This window comes from Phaethon lepturus, unplaced genomic scaffold, assembly GCF_000687285.1.
Source record: "Phaethon lepturus isolate BGI_N335 unplaced genomic scaffold, ASM68728v1 scaffold5560, whole genome shotgun sequence".
Classification (NCBI taxonomy): domain Eukaryota; kingdom Metazoa; phylum Chordata; class Aves; order Phaethontiformes; family Phaethontidae; genus Phaethon; species Phaethon lepturus.
Genome location: NW_010509781.1, coordinates 20,023 through 39,510, shown reverse-complemented (window position 1 = coordinate 39,510; position 19,488 = coordinate 20,023). Strand labels below are relative to the sequence as shown.

The 19,488-nt window shown below is 36.2% G+C and overlaps 2 protein-coding genes across 2 annotated transcripts in view; one reads left to right on the top strand and one right to left on the bottom strand.

Moving 5' to 3' along the window:
• Positions 1-12,323, bottom strand: part of CASK (calcium/calmodulin-dependent serine protein kinase (MAGUK family)) — a 97,357-nt gene extending 85,034 nt beyond the window's left edge. Inside the window, exons 1-2 of the mRNA XM_010285019.1 lie at positions 12,225-12,323; positions 165-340 (exon numbers count right to left, since the gene is read on the bottom strand). Coding sequence (XP_010283321.1) covers positions 165-317 — 153 coding nt within the window. The 5' untranslated portion in view covers positions 318-340; positions 12,225-12,323. The remainder of the gene's footprint in view (positions 1-164; positions 341-12,224) is intronic.
• Positions 12,324-16,024: 3,701 nt separating this feature from the next.
• Positions 16,025-17,167, top strand: GPR34 (G protein-coupled receptor 34). The gene has a single exon (XM_010284909.1). It carries the CDS (start codon positions 16,025-16,027, stop codon positions 17,165-17,167), a length of 1,143 nt encoding a protein of 380 aa, XP_010283211.1.
• Positions 17,168-19,488: the final 2,321 nt, after the last annotated feature.

Below are 19,488 nucleotides of genomic sequence, written 5' to 3'. Positions count from 1 at the left end.
AGGAATAGGACAGACTGGAGAGAAAAATTCACCTCTCTTCCTGTATAACACAGATTTCTGTAAGTTTTATATTTAAATCAGGCTAAATAGAAAAATCAACTTCCAGAAATTTTACCAGCACAGCTCATCTCACTGGAAAAGGACATGGGTGTACTGTCATTTACCTTGTATTTTCCTTTAATAATGCCTTCAAATAATCTTTCCTTGGTTCCATAAAAAGGCAAACAACCGCTTAGCAGGATAAAAAGGATCACGCCACAACCCCAAACATCGACAGGCTTCCCATATGGTTCCCTTTTTACCACTTCTGGGGCCATAAAATGAGGTGTTCCTACACGTCCTAAAAGGAAATAAAGCCAAAATTGAGTCAAAGTGATGTGTGTCAAACATGGAAATGAAGAATATCACAGCATTAAACTAGAACAGTTTTAGAGAAGTTTTGTCCATGGGTTAAACTTTTAACACAATTCTTTTATCCTTAAGTTTAGTATTTATTAAGTATATCCAGCGAGACAAATCGGTAGTTTTCCTTTTGCTTGATTTATACTTTTATAAATTGAGGAATATTCTATCCTACCCTGCAGACTGTGAAACCAGATTTCTATAAGAGCACTAAGATTCTTCAGTGAAATGTGCCATATAAAAGTAAAAATACCAGTTTGGACAAGCTTTGAAACTCAAATTGTTTATCCAGAGAGCATGTACAAAGATATTGTAGAGTTCTAGTCCACACTGCTTACTTGAAAAAGCTGCCACTAATTGGCAAGAGCATAGTTTGGTGTGATGCTCTGCCCAACCCTTAGCCAGTATACTGAAACTGCCAACAGGAATGCAAAATGCTAGCAAATGTATCGTTCATTTATTTGAAGTAGGCAGTATCTTTCTGCAGCTAAAAACATAATGCTAATTTCTTTCACAGAGTGCTTTCAATGAGGGCCACACCATAATGGTTCTGGGACAGTACTGATTTTGGATTGGTAATGAATGTACACCCACGGAAACAAAATATATTTAGTACCAACTAATCTTTTGAGTGGGTAAACTGATTGGAATGACTTCATTCAACTTCTATGTAACACATTAAGACAAATAAAAGCAACAAACATTTTAACTCTCGTTATAGATGCTTCCAATTGTAAAAAGGTTTGTTTCCACTGTAAGAATTAAGCTCTGAATGCTCAGGGCATCACTGACACCTATAAATACTATAGTCTTTGGACTGCCCTGGTTCCACCAAATACCAACAGAAGAAAAAAACCCCACAACTGTAGCAAACTGTTACCACTTGGACCACGTTCATAAATTATTCTTGCTCACTGATACTACAGTGGACTTCAGAGGCTCCATTCACGGCTTGCAGCACCTTTGTGCTGGCTAGGAGAGTTTAACAAAGCAGCCTAAAGAATCTGAGGTGTTAGCACAGCACCTATTTATTTCAGTGTTGTCTTGTAAAAACTTGCTAGACTAGTCTATCCTGCACACCATTTGAATGTGAACTAGCTAAGTCACAGCACTGGTAACAAACACCTAGGAGACTATCTGTCAGTAGCTTACCCCGTAAAGACCATTCTTTGTTTCTACCACCTAATGCAGGAATTCAATCTAACCATGCTCTGAATGCAATCTAACCATGCTCTGTTCACTAGTCCCCACTCACTCCTTTTTCCATCTACAAGGATTAAAAAAAAATGACAGAAAGACGGCAGCTTTTTCGCCATACTATTCTTAAGGAGAAACACCACCATTGTCAAACTTCTTCACCTAGCTTTGCGTTAAACCTTTTCATTCCCAGTTTATGAGGCAATTCCTCTGCCAAACAAATGTTAGGAATCTGCCTGTGACAAAGGAACGTTACCTCACCACTAAGCTAGGTCAGCACCTTAAAAAGTCCATGCAGTCTAGACTGACATGACAGTAAAGGGGCAGTTCCTTGCCAGGTTAAAAAAGAGTAAACCAGCGAGATGCCGCAAGTCCAGCTCGCCCCTCATATCACTGGGGGAAGAGGAAGGATATTCTCTGGACAGAGAAAGACAGAGATGGACATGGGGAAAGATTACTAATTCTTATTGGTTGTCCACAATTTATAGGCTTATGATGTATCTTTCAGCCTAACTGATAAACCTCAAAGCCAAATCTTCAGGCTCACAAATATGAGGGGAAGAATTATCTCCTTAGATGACCTGAGGTCTCTCTCTTTTAGATTGCAACAGCAGAGGGAAGGAAAATGGAAAGTATATATATCCAGTATGCACAAGTTGCTGAGAACTCAGTGTTTTTTGCATTTTTTTTTCATGTGCCTACAAATCGCTATCTGTAAGGGTTTCCTAACTATGTTCCCCTAAGATGCCATCATTTGTGACGGCGAAAGCATCAACATTTCCAGCTCTGTATCGAACGATGCATGTACATAAGCAGCAACACCTGCCTGTTCAAACAGTATTTGTATGTCACTTAGACAGCTCCTGTGACATTAGTGGTATGCATACCACAGTCTGGAAAACTTTAGTACAGAAGACATCATGTAAGACCGCAGAGCAGCCTGGCTTACCCAAGTCTTGTTTGTCTCAGCGGTAGACTTCCTGGCATTTGGTTTGAACCTTTCTTACACATTGAAAAAACATTTGTGGTAATAAAGCTCATTCAAGTATTTTTTATCAATATGGATGGAAAATCATATATAATCTGAAGAGTCTACCTTCCTACTAAGCTTTCTAATGGCTATTATGAAATCTGTGAAGTCTAGAGAAAAGTCATTATTCAGAAGACAAACAGCAGATATCACTAGAGGACAAGATAGCACATGGACAAACTAAGCTGTTTAAAAGAGGCATTAAACTTCAGGGAGATATGGAGTCATCTGGATCCAGTAGTTAATGAAACTAAGAATCCTATGTATCAAATTATATCTAAGCTCATTTAACATGTATTTCCAATAATTATGTGCAACTCTTCTCAGCTCAGGATGTTCTTTGTGTTTTATGTAAAAAATTGCAGAGATGAACATGGTAAAAAAAATGACTATAAGCTGTGAGAAGCAGACCTAAAGGGTTGGGTTTTGGTTTTAGTTTTGGTTTTTTTTGCCAATGCATTTAAGTCCGCTGGGCACTTGCAGTACAATGAAGGCCGACTTACAAAACATCTTGTTCTGAGGAAAATGGGTCCTTGCAAACAGTTACCCATCCTACATTTTCTCCCAGGGTGTAAAATAGCATATTTCGCAGCAACACAGGCTACGTAAGCAATATAATAGCATTATTTGGCGTAAATGTTTAGGTGTCAACGTGCTGGCAGCAGGGGAGCTGCAGGGGTGGTCTCTGTGAGAACAGGCTGGGGCTGCCCTGCGTGGGACACAGCCAGTTCAAATGGACTCACTGCAGGGCACAGCTGAGCCCAAGACGGTGGTGCCTGAGGGAAAGTGTGTGTAAGAAAGGGGAAAACATTGCCCAGCAGTGAGGAGTATGGGAAAAAGTGTGAGAAACAGCCCGTGAGCACCGAGGTGAGAGCAGGAGGAAGGGGAAGAGGTGCTCCAGCAGGGATTATCCTGCAGTCCCTGGAGAAGCCATGACAGAGCAGGTACGCCCCCGCAGGATCCCACACCAGAGCAGGTATTCACCCTGCAGCCCATGGAGGATCCCATGTTGGAGAAGGTGGATATTCCCTGAAGGAACTGCTGCCTGTGGAGGACCCATGCAGGAGCAGGCTTGTCCTGAAGGACTGCAGCCCACAGGAGGACCCACGCTGAAGAAAGAGAAAAGTGTGAGGAGGAAGGCATGACAGAGAGGGGCTGTTATGGACTGACCACAGCCCCCCTTTCCCCAACCCTCTGCACCACTCAGGGTTGGGGGTGAGGGAGTCAGGAGAGAAGGAGTGAAGTTGAGCCTGGGAAGGGAAGGCGGTGTTTTCATTTTTGTCTTTGTTTCCTACTAACCAAACCTATTTGAATTGGCAGTAAATTAAACTGTTTTTCCCCAAGTCAAGTCTGTTTTACCAGTGATGGTAACTGGTAAGCAGTTTGCATGTACTTATCTCGACCCATGAACTTCTTCATCCTGTTTTTTCCCCGTGCTCTGTTGAGGACAGGGAGTAAGTAAGCAGCTGATGGGAGTTTGGCCCTTAGCCAAAGTCAACCCACCACACGTGGTTATGCTGGTATTAACATAAAGAACATTGATTAAATGGGGAAAAATAAGATGAATCTTCCTCCAAAGATACAGTTTGTTTCTTTCATTTTTAGTTTTCAAATATCACCTTACCTGATTTAATCATGGGCTGTACAAAGTAAGTAATCTGTAGTGTCAAGAAAGTATCAGAAGTGCTATTTTTTTCTTCCTTCTCCCCTTCAGCAAATAATGTTTAAAATTAAAATTACTTTGCAGAAATTGATAAGCAAGAAAAATTCTTCATTACATATATGAAGTCATAAATATATGCAGAACAGAATAGTTTCTTGAAAATAAGCATTAATCAGCTTCCCTAAATTTTGCAAAGCAGGGTCTTGATGGTGGACAACAATTTCAGATTTCTTTTCCCCCTCCACTTCCTGACCACATGTCAAGGAAACACAAAAATACTTACAAAACTACTGAATATCAACAAGTAGCAAACATAACTTGCAACAGTACACTTATCAAAATTGTAGACAAAACATAATATGCAAGCATTTCTTACGCAGTAGCTATCCATTGCCAGCACTCTGTTCATTATCAATGACTTTCATTACATTATCATTGTTTTCCATATACACTTCTTTTTTTTAACAGAACAAGCTTCTTGAAGTTTATTTCCCACTTTCTATGTGACGATAGACAAATTACAGCCTCTTGAAAATTCAGGGTTCCTATTTTGCTTTATCTGGTGGCATTGCATAAGAATGTGAGGCTGCATGTTTACTTAGGACTCAAGAGCTCTTACAGACAAACTGACAGACTTAGAAGTTATGGTTAAAAAACACCATCTCTCTCTGATCATCTCAAAGTTTCTTTCTCCTCCCTTGGAAGTTAAAGAACTTATATCACTGACAGAAAAACTGGATCTTTTTTGCCCTTGTTCAAAAGCAGTATACCATAAAAATCCTCTTTAATGAACTGTTTGATGTTAAGCAGAAGGACTAGACTAGTTCAGTAATAAGTAACATTCCACACAGCTGTTTAAGACCCCAACAGACTGCTGCTATAAACTAGATGAAAAATGGATGCTATATAATAGCATGCTGAAAAATCAGTACTACTAAACCTTAATACTCCCTTTGAAATTTAAAATGAGAACTCCATAAACACAAATGAAATGAGAAAGAAGGCTAGGCTAACTTAATAAAATCCTGCCATTTACCACTGCTAGATTATAACTAGTGAAAATAACTGCAGAACTATTTGGTTTCATAACCTTTTTATTGTGGACTACAAGATCCTGATACCTGTGGGGGGGGGGTTGGGGGGAAGGAGCGGGGATGGTGGTGGAAATCACAATTTCATCTCCATGAAAAAGAAAACTCAGAACAAACAGAAACTTAACTGCTTGAGACTGAACTGTCCAGTTAAACAGGGTAAAAAAACGCATATATATGTGTGTATGTATGTATGTATTAGAAACTTAAAAAGGCTAAAGTCATTTCTGGGGCAGCTGTCATCCTCGTGACAACTAACCACTTCGCTGGGTTCATCAAAGGAGCAAATGATGATTTGAGTTTATTCTAAAAACTGACCTGAGCAAGGACTGCTGAGCTGCACTTAGCTCAGCAAAATGGAGTGCACACGCGAACTTACATAGAAATGTATTCTTCCTGTGTTGCAACTACAAGAACTCTAAGGTATCAGTAACAGGATAAACAAAATTCATAGACAGCAAAGTTTTCTAAAATCATGGATACTCACTGCTATTTAGACCCAATATTACTTCTGCTGAAAATTATCTAGTAGAAAATTTGCCTTCTAAACATGTCCAGTGTAAAATTTTAAAACTGTCCTCAACAGTTCAATGGTTTTAAAATATTTTACCAGCTTTTTAATTTTCATTGGTGTTTTGGGAGAAGCTTTGCCTCTTTTTGGAGGTACTGTGAGAAAGAACAGTAAGCAAAGGCATTCTTCTCTCTTTAATAGACAACTTCTGTCTTCCACAGCTCTTTATTCTTCAGGATATAAAAACATGCATGGATATATTTGAACAACTGCCCATGAAAAAACACATTATTTTATTTAATAAATATTGCATGCATACACAGAAACATGACTTTCTTTCTACCTGTCTGTGAGAATAAATGATATGGAAGACTGGAATCAATTTTCTAAGTGCTTCTAGGTTCTTCTTATCTGTTCTAGAGTAGCATTAACTGAAAATCATCACTATATAAAGACTCAGCAGCAGTATGTAAATAAATTACTACATCAAAGCGTTTGCTGACTTAGGAAGCACTCAATGCCTGAATAGGTACAGACATTAGACACTTATTTCCAGAGGTAACCTTTCTTATCATCCAGTTTTGAGGCACGTTGGTAGCCTGGAAATCTATAAAATTGCTAATTTTGCTGATTTTTCCTGTGGATAAACAGAGAGCTTCAGTCTTCAGGTGCTGGCAATCTGATATCATTCACAAGCGCTAAAGATAAATTTTGACTTACCTTTGATAATTTAGTTTCTATGACTCTTTCCATATTATTCCAGACAATAGGGCTATGCTTTCCACAAGAAGAAGAGTATATACAGAGACCCAATCAGATTTTGTCATCCCTAAGGCAGGGGACTGATGGTCAAGATATCAGAAGGAGAGTCTTTCAACAGCAGTAGTATCTGAACGATGTATAAGGAAACAACTGGAACAAATAATTTTTAGGAAAAAAATGTGAGGTACTAATAAACATCACCATCTGACCTCTCACAATAGTGTAATAAGAAATTTGTTAGTAAATTAAGGAGCTTCTAAAAGAGTGAGATGTCCAGAATAATGTGGAAGGAATCGAAGAATAACACACAACAGATCAGATAGGTCAATACTTTACTATTTTTAATTCCTTTCCACATTACTCCAGACAATAGAGATGTTTAAAGCAGGTGTACAGAGAAGATGAATAGATTAAAAAAAAAAAAAAAAAAGGCAATTCAGCTTCAGCACAGAAGATTGTCTGAAGAAAACGTATTTAAAAGATGCATCAGCAGACAACTGGACAACTGATTAGTGTCCAGAAAATGAACAAAGCAAAGATCACATGTTAACCAGACAAATTATAATAATTGATTCAGTGGCTTTTTCAGCCATAAAACTATGATGGAGGAAGTAAACCTAAATTAAGTTTTAAACACATTAGCCTCCTGTAAGCAGTCTCAAATTGACTCAGGTGTGAAGTAAAATTTCTGAGAGACAGTAAACAACAGTTGTATCTTTTAAATAAAACAAAGTGTATTGGACACAAAGCCTTGAAGAGGGTCACATTTTTTATTTTTTAGGGAAAAAAAAGAAATGAAATAGTGTTCTTGCTTTGCGGAGGAAAGAAACGCTACCATTTAAGTGAAAGAAGAATACTAGTGTAGGACCTCAGTTTACAGACATTTGTCTCTCCTTGGAAAACAAAAGAAAGATTTGCTATATCGTTCAGACACTTACGATGAAAATGAAAAAAAGTCTATGCAGTGTAAAAAATGAACATTTCAAAAATACAATTTTTAAACTGGGTTTATAAAACCACCAAGAAGATCCAGTTTGGTGAAACACTGGAACAGGTTGTAGATGCCCCACCCCTGGCCACATTCAAGGTCAGGTTGGACGGGGCTCTGAGCAACCTGATCTGGTTGAAGATGTCCCTGCTCATTGCAGGGGGGTTGGACTAGATGGCCTTTAAAGGTCCCTTCCAACCAAAACTATTCTATGATTTTATGATCATTTTGACATCAATGGGAACAAAACAAAAATAAGGAAAAGATCCACACCCCCCCCCCAATTCCAGTCTTATTTGCAGAGAAATTTATAGTAATGACTTCCTTTGCTATTTTTGTGGTAGGTCTAAAAGGCTAGCTGATGAAGAACCAAGAACGCCTGATATTTATATGCTATACTTCTATTAAGAACATATAAGATGTCTTCCAGTAAGATGATGATGGTTGTGTTAGGATACCCGAAGATACTATGGGATTCTGAAGCAACTTAGGGGGGCTAATTTTTATGTATTATTACACATGAAGATCAATACTGGACCGGATTAGCATCATAGTACCTGTGATATTTTGCTGCTAAGGAAAAAAATGTAAACCAGTTAACTATCCATAGATAAGACTTGACAGTTAGTATAGAACCTCATACCATCTATACAGTTACCTTATTTTGCACTAGGTGAAACCAGGAGAAAATAAGATTAAGTGGAGGAAATAACACTTGTGGACTCAATGGCTTTCGTTCTTTCAGGCTTTTATACTATATACTAGCTACAAATCCCAAGATTTAGCATCCAAGATATTTGGTATTTGATGTCACATTTATTTAAGAAAACGTTGTGAAAATTCATACCACGTTCTGAAAGAAAAATTGTCCAAGGAAGAAGACAGAGATCGGAATGTGAGATTAATCTATTAAATCACTGACTTCACAGAGGTTCCACTACTCCAGCTGCATCATAACCATGCAAACATGGACTGTTTCCTGTCTACCTTCTGTTGCATAAGAGTTCACTTATAAATTATGATAATCTTTAACTACTGTGTATAGTGGCAGAATTCCATCTTCAAGTACCTACTTCAATGCTTCAAATGAACACACTTAGCAAAATTTTCCACTTCTGATCATAAGAACTGCAAGAAGAGACCTTCAGAGATTGGTAGCTCATGAAAACAGTTTCCTGTAACTCAGAAGATGATGCACGCTTCTTATTCATTGCATTGCAACTTATGGGCAAATATAGTGGAACAAAAAGTATTGCCTTGTATTTCCCTTATGGCCTTATGAAAAATGGCTTATGGCTATGTCCTTTTTTTTTGGTTCTTAATAATAATTAAATTCCCTTAAAAATAAGCTGGGTTGTTAGCTGATAAAATACAGTCATGTTCCTAAAATCTATTCCACAGACATTTTCATTAATGACATCTAGTATTATGTCAGCTTGTTATCATGAGCTCCCTTACAATTCTGTTAAATAACCTTCTCTATCTGCTCGAAAGAACACTGTAGTTATAATCCTTCTAAACAACACAAGTCTATCTTTGGACTTACATAAAAAAATTGGGTCTGATCTACTTTCAATACCTGGGACTTCTATTGGAAAAATGCCCCCTACCCTCTCAATTTATGGACACTGGAAAAAAGATGTCTTTTGTTAAGTTAAAAAAATTCTGTAGTCCCAAACAAAGCAAAAGCTGTACCCTAGAAGGCAGGCTTCAAAGACATTGAGAGAGAAAATTCCCTTCTGTTTTTCTCCTGGGCTACACACAATCTGGTCTTGTCAGGCACAGGTTGTGTCAGTGTAATAAGGTAAGGAAAATGGCACAAATGCAAATGCATGAAAGCAAGAAAAAAAAAATTTATAACATTGGTAACCCCTGAATGTTTTAGATATAGCAACTCTTATTTCAGGAGAAAAATACTACCACAGAAGAGTGATCATCATAGATATTGAAGAGCTGTTGCATAGTGTCTAGGTTTTTATGCAAGATTAAGGGAAGAGTTCTATCAGTTGAACTTTGCTACAGTTACATTACTTCCAATGTTGACATGCTTTTTCTAATGGAAAGCTGTCTTTTTCTGGTTTAAAAGATAAACGACTCCAAGCAACATAAAATAAAGAGAAAAGATTTCTGGTCTTGAACACCAGGGTTCTCTACATAGGGATTTACCCTAGTAATGAGTATATTCTGCTAGGGTATCACGGTAATACACATTACCTAGATACAGTAAGATTAATAAGCACTGCACTTTGTGTAAGTATAAGGCAGTGTGTTTTCAGTATTGTAAAAATTTTAAGGTCTACTGATCACCAAAATGGGTTAGAAGCGCAGGGGGGTTTAGGGTCAGTAAGAGACCCTTAATGCCACAATAGCTCTTATTTAGTAGAGAATTTCTTTTTTGATATGTTAACCACCAAACACAGGAACTGCCATGCTGAAAGGGAAATAATTGACTATGTTAAGCTGAATCAATGCTTTTCACTAAAAATTAGAAAAAGAATGTGAAAGTGAAGAGGTTGCTTATTATACTGCTCAAACTTCTCTATAAGGTGAGTTCCTATTTCATTAGGAGACTGAGAAATCAGTAGTGTCTGTAATATTATTATTACAAACAAAACTTATCCATAGGCCATATGGATAACTTCAACAAATATGTAAATAAACAAATTTTTACAAGAATTTATAGCCCAGTTCAAATGGACAGTATAGTTAACTTTCATATAACACATACGGGGTGATATTGTAAAGTTGAAGCAATAAACCTTGCAAGTTCTGTGTAGGGGACTGTCTAGTAATATGCCTTTAGGTGGGACTCTGGAAAGGAAACAAATTGCCAGATAACAGATGCAGTTTGTGGTATAAAGACTGGAACAGAAGATGAGAAGAAAGACAGGGAGTCTCTTAAGGAGAAAGCTTGAAACAAGTAGTAGAACTGAGACCTTCTGTGGTATATAAATGAAGTGGAATTACTCTGTGTATTCCTGAAAGTAAGAAAAACTTGAAGCTGAGAGTAACAAGTGCTAACGAAAAGGCTACAAATTGGAAATGACAGTTGAAGGCAAACTGATATAGCAGAAGTTGAGATGGATGAGGCAAAAGAGACAGATACAGAGAAATGTTATACTGATAAGGCTTAAGAAAGAAGCTTCTATAAGTACTGCAAACAGAACCAGCAAGGAATGAAACCATTTTCACACAGAAAAGGAAACACCAGACCAGTACTGATAACCACATGGAGGTTGAGCATGTGAATGATGAGTGGGATTGCAGAACAGTCAATGGTGGCAGGAAAGGAAGGACATGACAAATTTGGGGAAAAGCGCAGGATTTTTTTTTACAAGTTGAACTTAAGGTTTCTTGTGAGACAGCTAGTAGTCTGAAAGGAAGCACACTGTATCTGACTACCTCCAGAAGAGCAGCTGAAACAGACAAAATGGATAAAGTTGCTCAGTGAGAATATAAGGAAGAAAAATAGAGACTCATAAGCGAAAGTGTAGGAACTATCACTAAAAAAAGCAGTGACTGAGATACAAAAAATTTGAGAAACACAGGAAAAATAAAGGCAGGCATGACCTTTTTATTAAGGAAACAACAGCAGCTTAACTGAATGGATAATTTCTTTGAAAAGATGTATCTAGGTCTCTAGGTAATAAGATACCTGGATATTTCCAGGGTATTAGTGATACCTGGAAGAGAACAGAAGCTGTTGGTATGCTTATATTGGATTTGCTTTTTATTTTAAAGGGGATAGAAAAGCCAAATTGACACAGACCTTCAAATAATTAGATTTAGGTAATCTGAGTTTTTGAAAAAGCATGGTACTGAGAGGAATTTACTTGTTTTGAAGAAAAAAAAGGAAAACTAACAAAATCTTTTGTTGTGGTCTCCTACTCTGGCAATGAAAGCATCAGAAAATTGATTGGGTCTTCATCTGTGCAGGCTGATTAAAGCATAACCCTACTGTCTGGAACAATATGGAAGGCAGCTAGAGGAAATAAAATCCACAGAAAACAAAACACACTTAGTCAAAAAATATACATACGTATCAAGATATTGATGTCTTATGCAATAATTACAATGAAATATTAAAACACAGAAAAAGTCACATGTGAAAACTAGTAAGCTTTTGCTATTAAGCAGCATAACATTCTGACAGAAATTGCCTAAGGAACATAGGAGAGCACTGAGGATGCTGTAGTAAGTCCTTACTCAATCGCTTTGACATACATTTCAATCCTTACAACATTTTTATTTGATTTGCTTTGTCAAGCATAGAAGAATTATGCCAAAGATTGTATTAAAATGGAAAATTCTTTGCTTTTTTCCAATTTTATTTTGATCAAAGCTGTGTAAGCTCCTGTTGAGTAACAATTTGAGGAATTTAATACTCTGTATATGTACGCACAACAATGTTACATTCTACTATCAATTTAGATTAACTGTGTGCATTTATAATGTTAACAAAGTATTTAGTGAGAGGGTATTTTTGAACTCTTGTTTTGTAGGCCAGGCTGTGTCAGAAGAACAGAACTCTGCAGTAAAACATGCACAGGATTATATAACTTTGAAGGAAAATTTCTTACCTCCAGCAACTAGCCCAGACTCTCCTAACTGAATTGCTACCCCGAAGCCACCGAGCTTTACTGGGGCTGAATTCTCTTTTGAGGCAAGCAGTACACAGTGTGGCTGAAAAGACAAAAACCCAGACAAATTATTATATTATTTGAGAAATACAATTTGCATTTTAGAATTTATTTTCATAAATTTGCAAACAGAAGATAGACTCTCTGGGGTTTTTTTGGAAGAATTTCTTAATTTCAGATTTTTTTCCTGGCATGGACTCCTTCATTGGTTTCCCTTTCAAATGTCCGAGGCACAGCAAAATCCTTTCAGGACTTAGCAGAACTCAAAAGGAACACAATGTGGAATCATAATAAAATGGAGATTAAAATTAGAAACCTATAATTTCTTACCTGTTATTACTTTTTCTTTTTACCTTTCAGTCTTAAGCCTTAACACTGCTTCAATTCTCCAGCAGAAACATCCTGCCCATGATATACTTTGTGTGATCTTATCTTTCACACAGAGAACTTAAAACACTATTTTGAGCCTTAATCAGAATCAGAATTCACTGATCACTTTCCAGCTCCAGAAAAGGAACATGCCTGTGGTGTTTCTAATAAATATTCCAGTGATGAGGGGGAAATGTTTAGGTTTCTAAACTGGATTCCAGGCACAGTCTTTACACTGTGAGATGTAATGTATATGTATAAAAACGGAATAGTAGTATATAACAATTTGGATGGATACTGACTGGTGTAGGAGGAAGCAACATACAGTCAAAATCTATTAGAACAAAATCTAGTATTTAATACACATAACCAAACTACTGCATTTAACATGGAATGACTTCCTGCATTTACTCAAAGCCTCTCTTTGCAGTCAAGCATATTATTTAAAAGGAAGAACATCGAATTTGTATACTACTCCTTGAGAATACATTACTGCTTACATTACAAAACTAGGAACTGAAAATAGTGCAAAGGAGCTACAAGCAGCTCAGTGTGACAACCTGTAAAGTCATCATCTGTAACCACCCGTGTTTTCTATTAAAACAACAGTTTCAAGTGTATGAGAACAAGCACCTCCAAGTAAGAATGCATAGCCTGTTTACAATTCTAACTGAAACCTGCAGAATCCCATAAAAGCTTGATTCCTAAACAGATGATATATTAAGAAAGTTAACATGGAAATTCTTATTTCAAATGCTAAGGAGATTACTAAGTCAAGACAACGTTCTTGAGATGATCATTAAATTTAGGCTACCTTTTATCAGGATTTATTAATTATTGCAATTTATAAACGTAATTTTCAATCCCTTGCATCCCATTTTAAATAGTATTACCAGGTGATATCATCTCTGAATATTGCATTTCACTTCTGCCTTATTGAAATTGTTAAACTACACACTTTGGGCACTTTCACATTCTCTCATTGCTGTCATTTTGAGTGAAAAAGATCAACTCCAAATTTCTAACATCAGGCAAGGAGGAAGGTAGATGGGAGAACTACACCAACATAAACAAAATGTACCATTTCACTGTGGTGTTGATTTCTTTTTACCCTACATTTGAAAAAGTGATACCATTTCCATAACAGTACGAAAAAGAAGTCAGGCTGTACTGACGTAACTGTCATCCAAAAAGGAAGCCACTGACAACTGCTCACCAGAAACAAAGTTTCTGAGAAAAAAAATCTCCAATTCAGAGTGAAAATCAGAGAATACTTTATTATAGAACCTCTCCCAGCAAAGCTCAAATTAACAGCAAAATTGATCTTTCCAATAGACTGAGTTTTGTTAGTTAAAAATATCTTTAAAAAAAAAGCTGCAACACTAGTTAAACTTCCCCTTGTTGTTAATTGTACTGTGTCAGCTGATACTCATCACTTTCATAGAGAAGCTGGTGCTTTAGCTTTCTAATAAGAGGACCTGCATGTTACTCCTCCCTCTCTTCACCAGCGGTTTTGAAAATCAGCAAAAGTTCTCTCTCTCTCGGTAAGTGACTTCTTTTATATTTAAGCTATAGTAAAACAAACATCTATTAAAATTTCTCTTAACTGTAACAGTACTACTGACCTTCAAACCCTTTCTTAAATATACTGATGTTTAAGCACGCCTGCTTGCTTACAGATGACAAAACTTAAGATAGGTAAAAGTTATGTTTCTAATGTATCTGCAGTGTAATTAATTTTCCTCTCTCTCATTGACCTAAAACTTGTCACTATTTATGCAAGTCATGATGTCAAACATTTTTATAGAAAAGCAACATAAACAAGAAATTATAGCGGTAGATAGGTTTCAAGATGTATTTGAAAGCATGTTTTTTAAACAAACTTTTAAAATGACTTCTTGTCCTGACAATATGAAATGCCAAATATGAAAACAGAAATATTTTTAAAACTGCTAACACATCATACAAATGAAATGCAATTGCAAGATCAGCCAACTGAGGATGTTAAAATATTTTAGACTGTCCCCTCAATAATTCAGATTCTGTATGTACGTTAGGTCTTACTAAGAATTTTACCTAAAATCCTGCCATTTTCACTGCTGTAGCTGTATCACACATTTAAATGTAAATTTTCATTTTTAAGACCTAGCATGCAAATCTTGTTGTTGCTTTTTCCTTGTTACTGTTGTTAGACAACTAAGTTGAGAGTACCAAAACCACTTCTAAAGTTTTTGTGAGATTAGGGGAAAAAACCTTGCCCCTTAAAAAAAAACAAAAACAAAAACAAAAACAAACAAACAAAACCTCAATAAACTTTTATTGCTATGACATACAAATAGAGGACAAAGGTTGTATCATTACTAGTCAGTCTTAATCATCTCTCTAAACAGCTCATTGTGAGTCTACTCTCCTAAACACACACTTGTTTGGTTTTCTTTTTTTGGTCAAAGCTGACTTCTATCTTCTAGATCGTACCTTTCTCGTCAAAACTAAGCTTAGCAAAATTGAAAACTTTGAAATGAAAACAAGGAAAACAAGGAAGATGTGAAAACAATCTTTTGCTGCATTAATGTGGTTTCCAGCTAATATTAGTTTCTTTGAATAATACTGATATTTGAACAGTCAAGAAAAGGAAAAAATACTTAAATTTACATGAAGATACAAATAATTAACAACAAGCTACTGTAAAAGTACTGACTCAGTGTTACTTATAACAGATTACATACCCAAATAAATATTACTTGACAACTGCTTTTCTAATTGAAAACTAGTGAATTGCATGCAAGAGATCCTGGGTACTTGTTTAAAATCAGTATTGAGAGTTTAGAATTGCTTTGATATCTATGTACTTTGCATCAACATTGAGAATACTTCACTTAGCTATGCTTACCATTTTTTGCATCTTAATTAAAAAGTTTTCTTTGTCAGAAAGACTAATCGTAACATCAGAACTTAAAAAAATATTTGTACTTAGAGATAAAACAATAAAATTAAATTTCTAAAATTTGCAGCAAAACATAATTGCTGATTTTTAAAACAATACAAGGCAGTAATGAAGATGTAATTACAAAAATAATTATCTGTGTGAGTGCTCTGTACCATCTGTTCTTGCCTATGTCACGTGAAGAAAAACAGGGAACAGATTATTCTAGACTTACATTGTATCATGATACCCAGCTGAAAGTCCTTCTTCTACTCAGCTATACTGATACTTTGGCGCATTTACTTTTTTGAATTATTGCCTTTTATGTTTATATCACATAAGACTGTAAGCAATAAAGCAAGCAAACACGTGAAAATGGTCCCATGGCGTTCTAATTCTTAAAATTTCTCTTTGCATCCATACAGAACAGCTACAAAATTTCTCACAAATGATGGCTGCAGCTTCAGCTGATTTACTGACCCTTCTGCCATACAAGGAAGTCTTCTGGAGTAACCAAACTAACCTAGCCATAAACGCCTCGGAAATTCAAAACAATGCCAGTTGTCCCTTAGATGACAACTCACTGTCACTTACTCTGATAGTTTTTTACTCTATTATTTTTGTCCTTGGATTGGTTGGAAATATTATAGCCCTGTTTGCTTTCCTGTGCATTCATCAGAAAAGGAATTCTATTCAAGTTTACTTGCTAAATGTAGCCATTGCAGACCTTCTCCTGATCTTCTGTCTTCCCTTCCGAATACTCTACCATGTTACCAAAAACACCTGGATGTTTGGGCTGATTTTATGCAAGATGGTAGGAACTCTATTTTATATGAACATGTATATTAGCATAGTACTGTTGGGACTAATTAGTCTAGATCGCTATATAAAAATAAAGAAGTCTGTGAAGCGTCCTAAAATGTTAACTACTTCACAAAGTATACGTATTTGTTGCGTGGTGTGGGCACTTGCACTAACAGGATTTATAATAGTAGTTGCACCATCTTTCTTTGAGAGTGAGGACAGCAATTCTACTATGTGCTTTCATTACAGAAATAAACAGAAAGCAAAGACAGAAGCAATTTTAAATTATATTATTGTAATAATTTTTTGGATAGTTTTTTTCCTTTTGATACTTTCCTATGTTAAAATTGCCAAGAATCTTTTGAAAATTTCAAAGAAAAGAGCAAATTTTCCCAATGCAGGAAAATACACCCAGACGGCAAGGAATTCCTTCATTGTACTCATTATTTTCACCATCTGTTTTGTTCCATACCACGTGTTCCGGTTTGTCTACATTACATCACAGTTACAAAATCCCTCTTGTTATTGGAAGGAAATCATTCACAAATGCAATGAGGTGATGCTCGTATTTTCATCTTTTAACAGCTGCTTAGACCCAGTTATGTATTTCCTAATGTCCAGAAGTGTGCGTAAGACTGTATTCCAACTTATTTGCCGAAGACTTCATGGAGATTCAGGCCTAACTCTGGAAAGCACTTCAGAAATAAAACTTGGACAATATACACAAGACCGATTATCTACTACCACTCCCTACTCAAGTTCTTTAAAGAAGAAGGCTCTGATTTGATTGTTTAAATGAATGGATACTAGTTTCTCTCGGGAAAGAGAGAGAATGTCACCCCAGGACATCAATTTAGGATGTACCAAAAGCAATACTGTACAGCTGCTAATCTTGCCTCTTTCTTCCTGTTAAAAAATGAGAAGTCTTACTTCTGTTTGTAGAAATGAGAAGTTACTCTTCAGAAGTATTTCACCCTTGTTTATCCAAGAAAACAAAATAGGAAGTTCTCAAACATCTTCTGTTTGATTAAACTAGAACTTGCTAAGGAGATTTCCATGAAGTGGTTTGAACTTGTGTAAGGAATCTTGTATGTAGGCATTAATATTACCAACTTGTGTATGTAAATAATAGATGAACTTTGCAAAATAGTAAATTGTGTCCTATTCGAAAGAGCTACAGAAACCATTACAGAATTTATGTACTTCTCTGTTTTAATAGGGTTCAAAGAGATCAGTATTTTAACTACATTTAGAGAAGTATTTTTTCCAAGAAAATATTTGAGAATTTAGCAACATATGGGGCTTTAAAATGAGGTGAAGAATATGATTGCCACTAATTCAGTTATAATTACAGAAGATACTTAGTTTTATTGAACAGCAAAATTACAATACTCAAGCCGCTTACTATATTTTCAACATTTTAATGAATGTCAAGGTTGAACACCTGGGGAAAAGTAAGCAATGCTTTTGAAAAATTAGAAATTAAAGAAGGAAAGATGACATATCAGTATTTTCAGTTACCTAAGATTTCCTTCAAACTCTTGACAAATTTGGTGACTGCAGCTACACAAAGCTGCACACTTCCTCCCTGGCACAGACCTTCTCTTTTCATGTGATTAAAATAATCTTGGGTAATTGCTGATGCTATGTATATAGCAATGTAACAGCAATGTCCCACAGATACAGCTATGTTCTCAAACTAAAAATCGAACATGTCTTTGTAGGTCCATAAAATAAGGACAAGCAATATTGCTCTAGTAAGAGAGAGATTCCTACAAACATGTAATTTTCACAGAAGTATGATAACCACATTTTTTCTTAAACATTTCAGCATACAATTAAGATATTTGTACAATAATTTCTGATTGATTTTCACAATAATTGCATTATATTTTTGCACGATCTTTTATCTATCATTTTGTCATCCTATTATATGTACACTGAAGCAAGAAATGTATTGGCTCTGTATCTGTACAGTGGAAGGAATAGCATTTTCCTTGTCCTCTGCAATTCTCCTACAAAGTATAGTACTTCTACATAGTTACATCAACTCTGGTAAATCTAGTGGAGTTTATAAACCATCATTTCACACGATACATACATTATCTCATCATTCTTTCTTTGCCTATATTTCTTCTACTGTGAGTAGCTGATTGATGGCACTGATGACCAGGCCAAGGTGGGGGAGTGGGGTGGGGAACACGGGACAGGACGGACACAAACGACACAGTAAGGCTTTAATAAAATTTGAATTCTAAAATTCTTTTGAAGAAGATGTTCAGTTTAAACCAGAATTTTCATTTACAAGGATTGCAATTCATGGAGCACGATTGCAAAAATAGACTTGGATCTCTTCAGAAGATCAAGTAATAGTACAGGGCTTCAATGCTACAAATGGAGTTGACTTTTAAAGCCAAAGGCAAATAGAAGTGTGTTCCACAGAGTAAAAAACAAACCACCTTAGTATTCTGGGCATGCTTTTGTAAATTCAGTAACGTTTACTTCGTTACTATAATATTTTTTGTAAGCAACTAAATATATAAAAGAACAACAGAAAAATAGTCTTGCAGCACAAGGTCAAGATTCTCATCCACCATGTGAACAGTAGTACATGGGCTTTTTTGTTTTTAGTAATTTTAACAGTGAAATCTAGTCAGTATTTTCTTCAAGAAGAAAGCTTTAAATACCCATACCTATTTGCATTGATGATGTGTCCTACATGACAGACATTTGTTACAGATTGTAGGGAAGGAGCACCAAGGAAGTCATGCACAATACCAGCAGACAAAGTTTCAGAAAAAAACGTTTTAGAAGAAATGTCAAAGAGTAACACTTGCCCAGGACTCCATGCTACACATTAAAATACTTTAAAAGCATTTCAATACAGGATAATCTATCGCTTAAACCAGCCTCTCTACACAAGTAGTAAATATGACCCAAATCTTTTAAAGAGATTTCAGGAACTAGAGTCTAATGTTCATGTTAGACAAATCCATAGAACCTTGTTGTGGTTTAACCCCAGCTGGCAAGTTAGCACCACACAGCCGGTTGCTCACTTTACCCTCCAGCAGGAGGCAGGGAGAGAAACTGGGACACTCCGCTCCACGT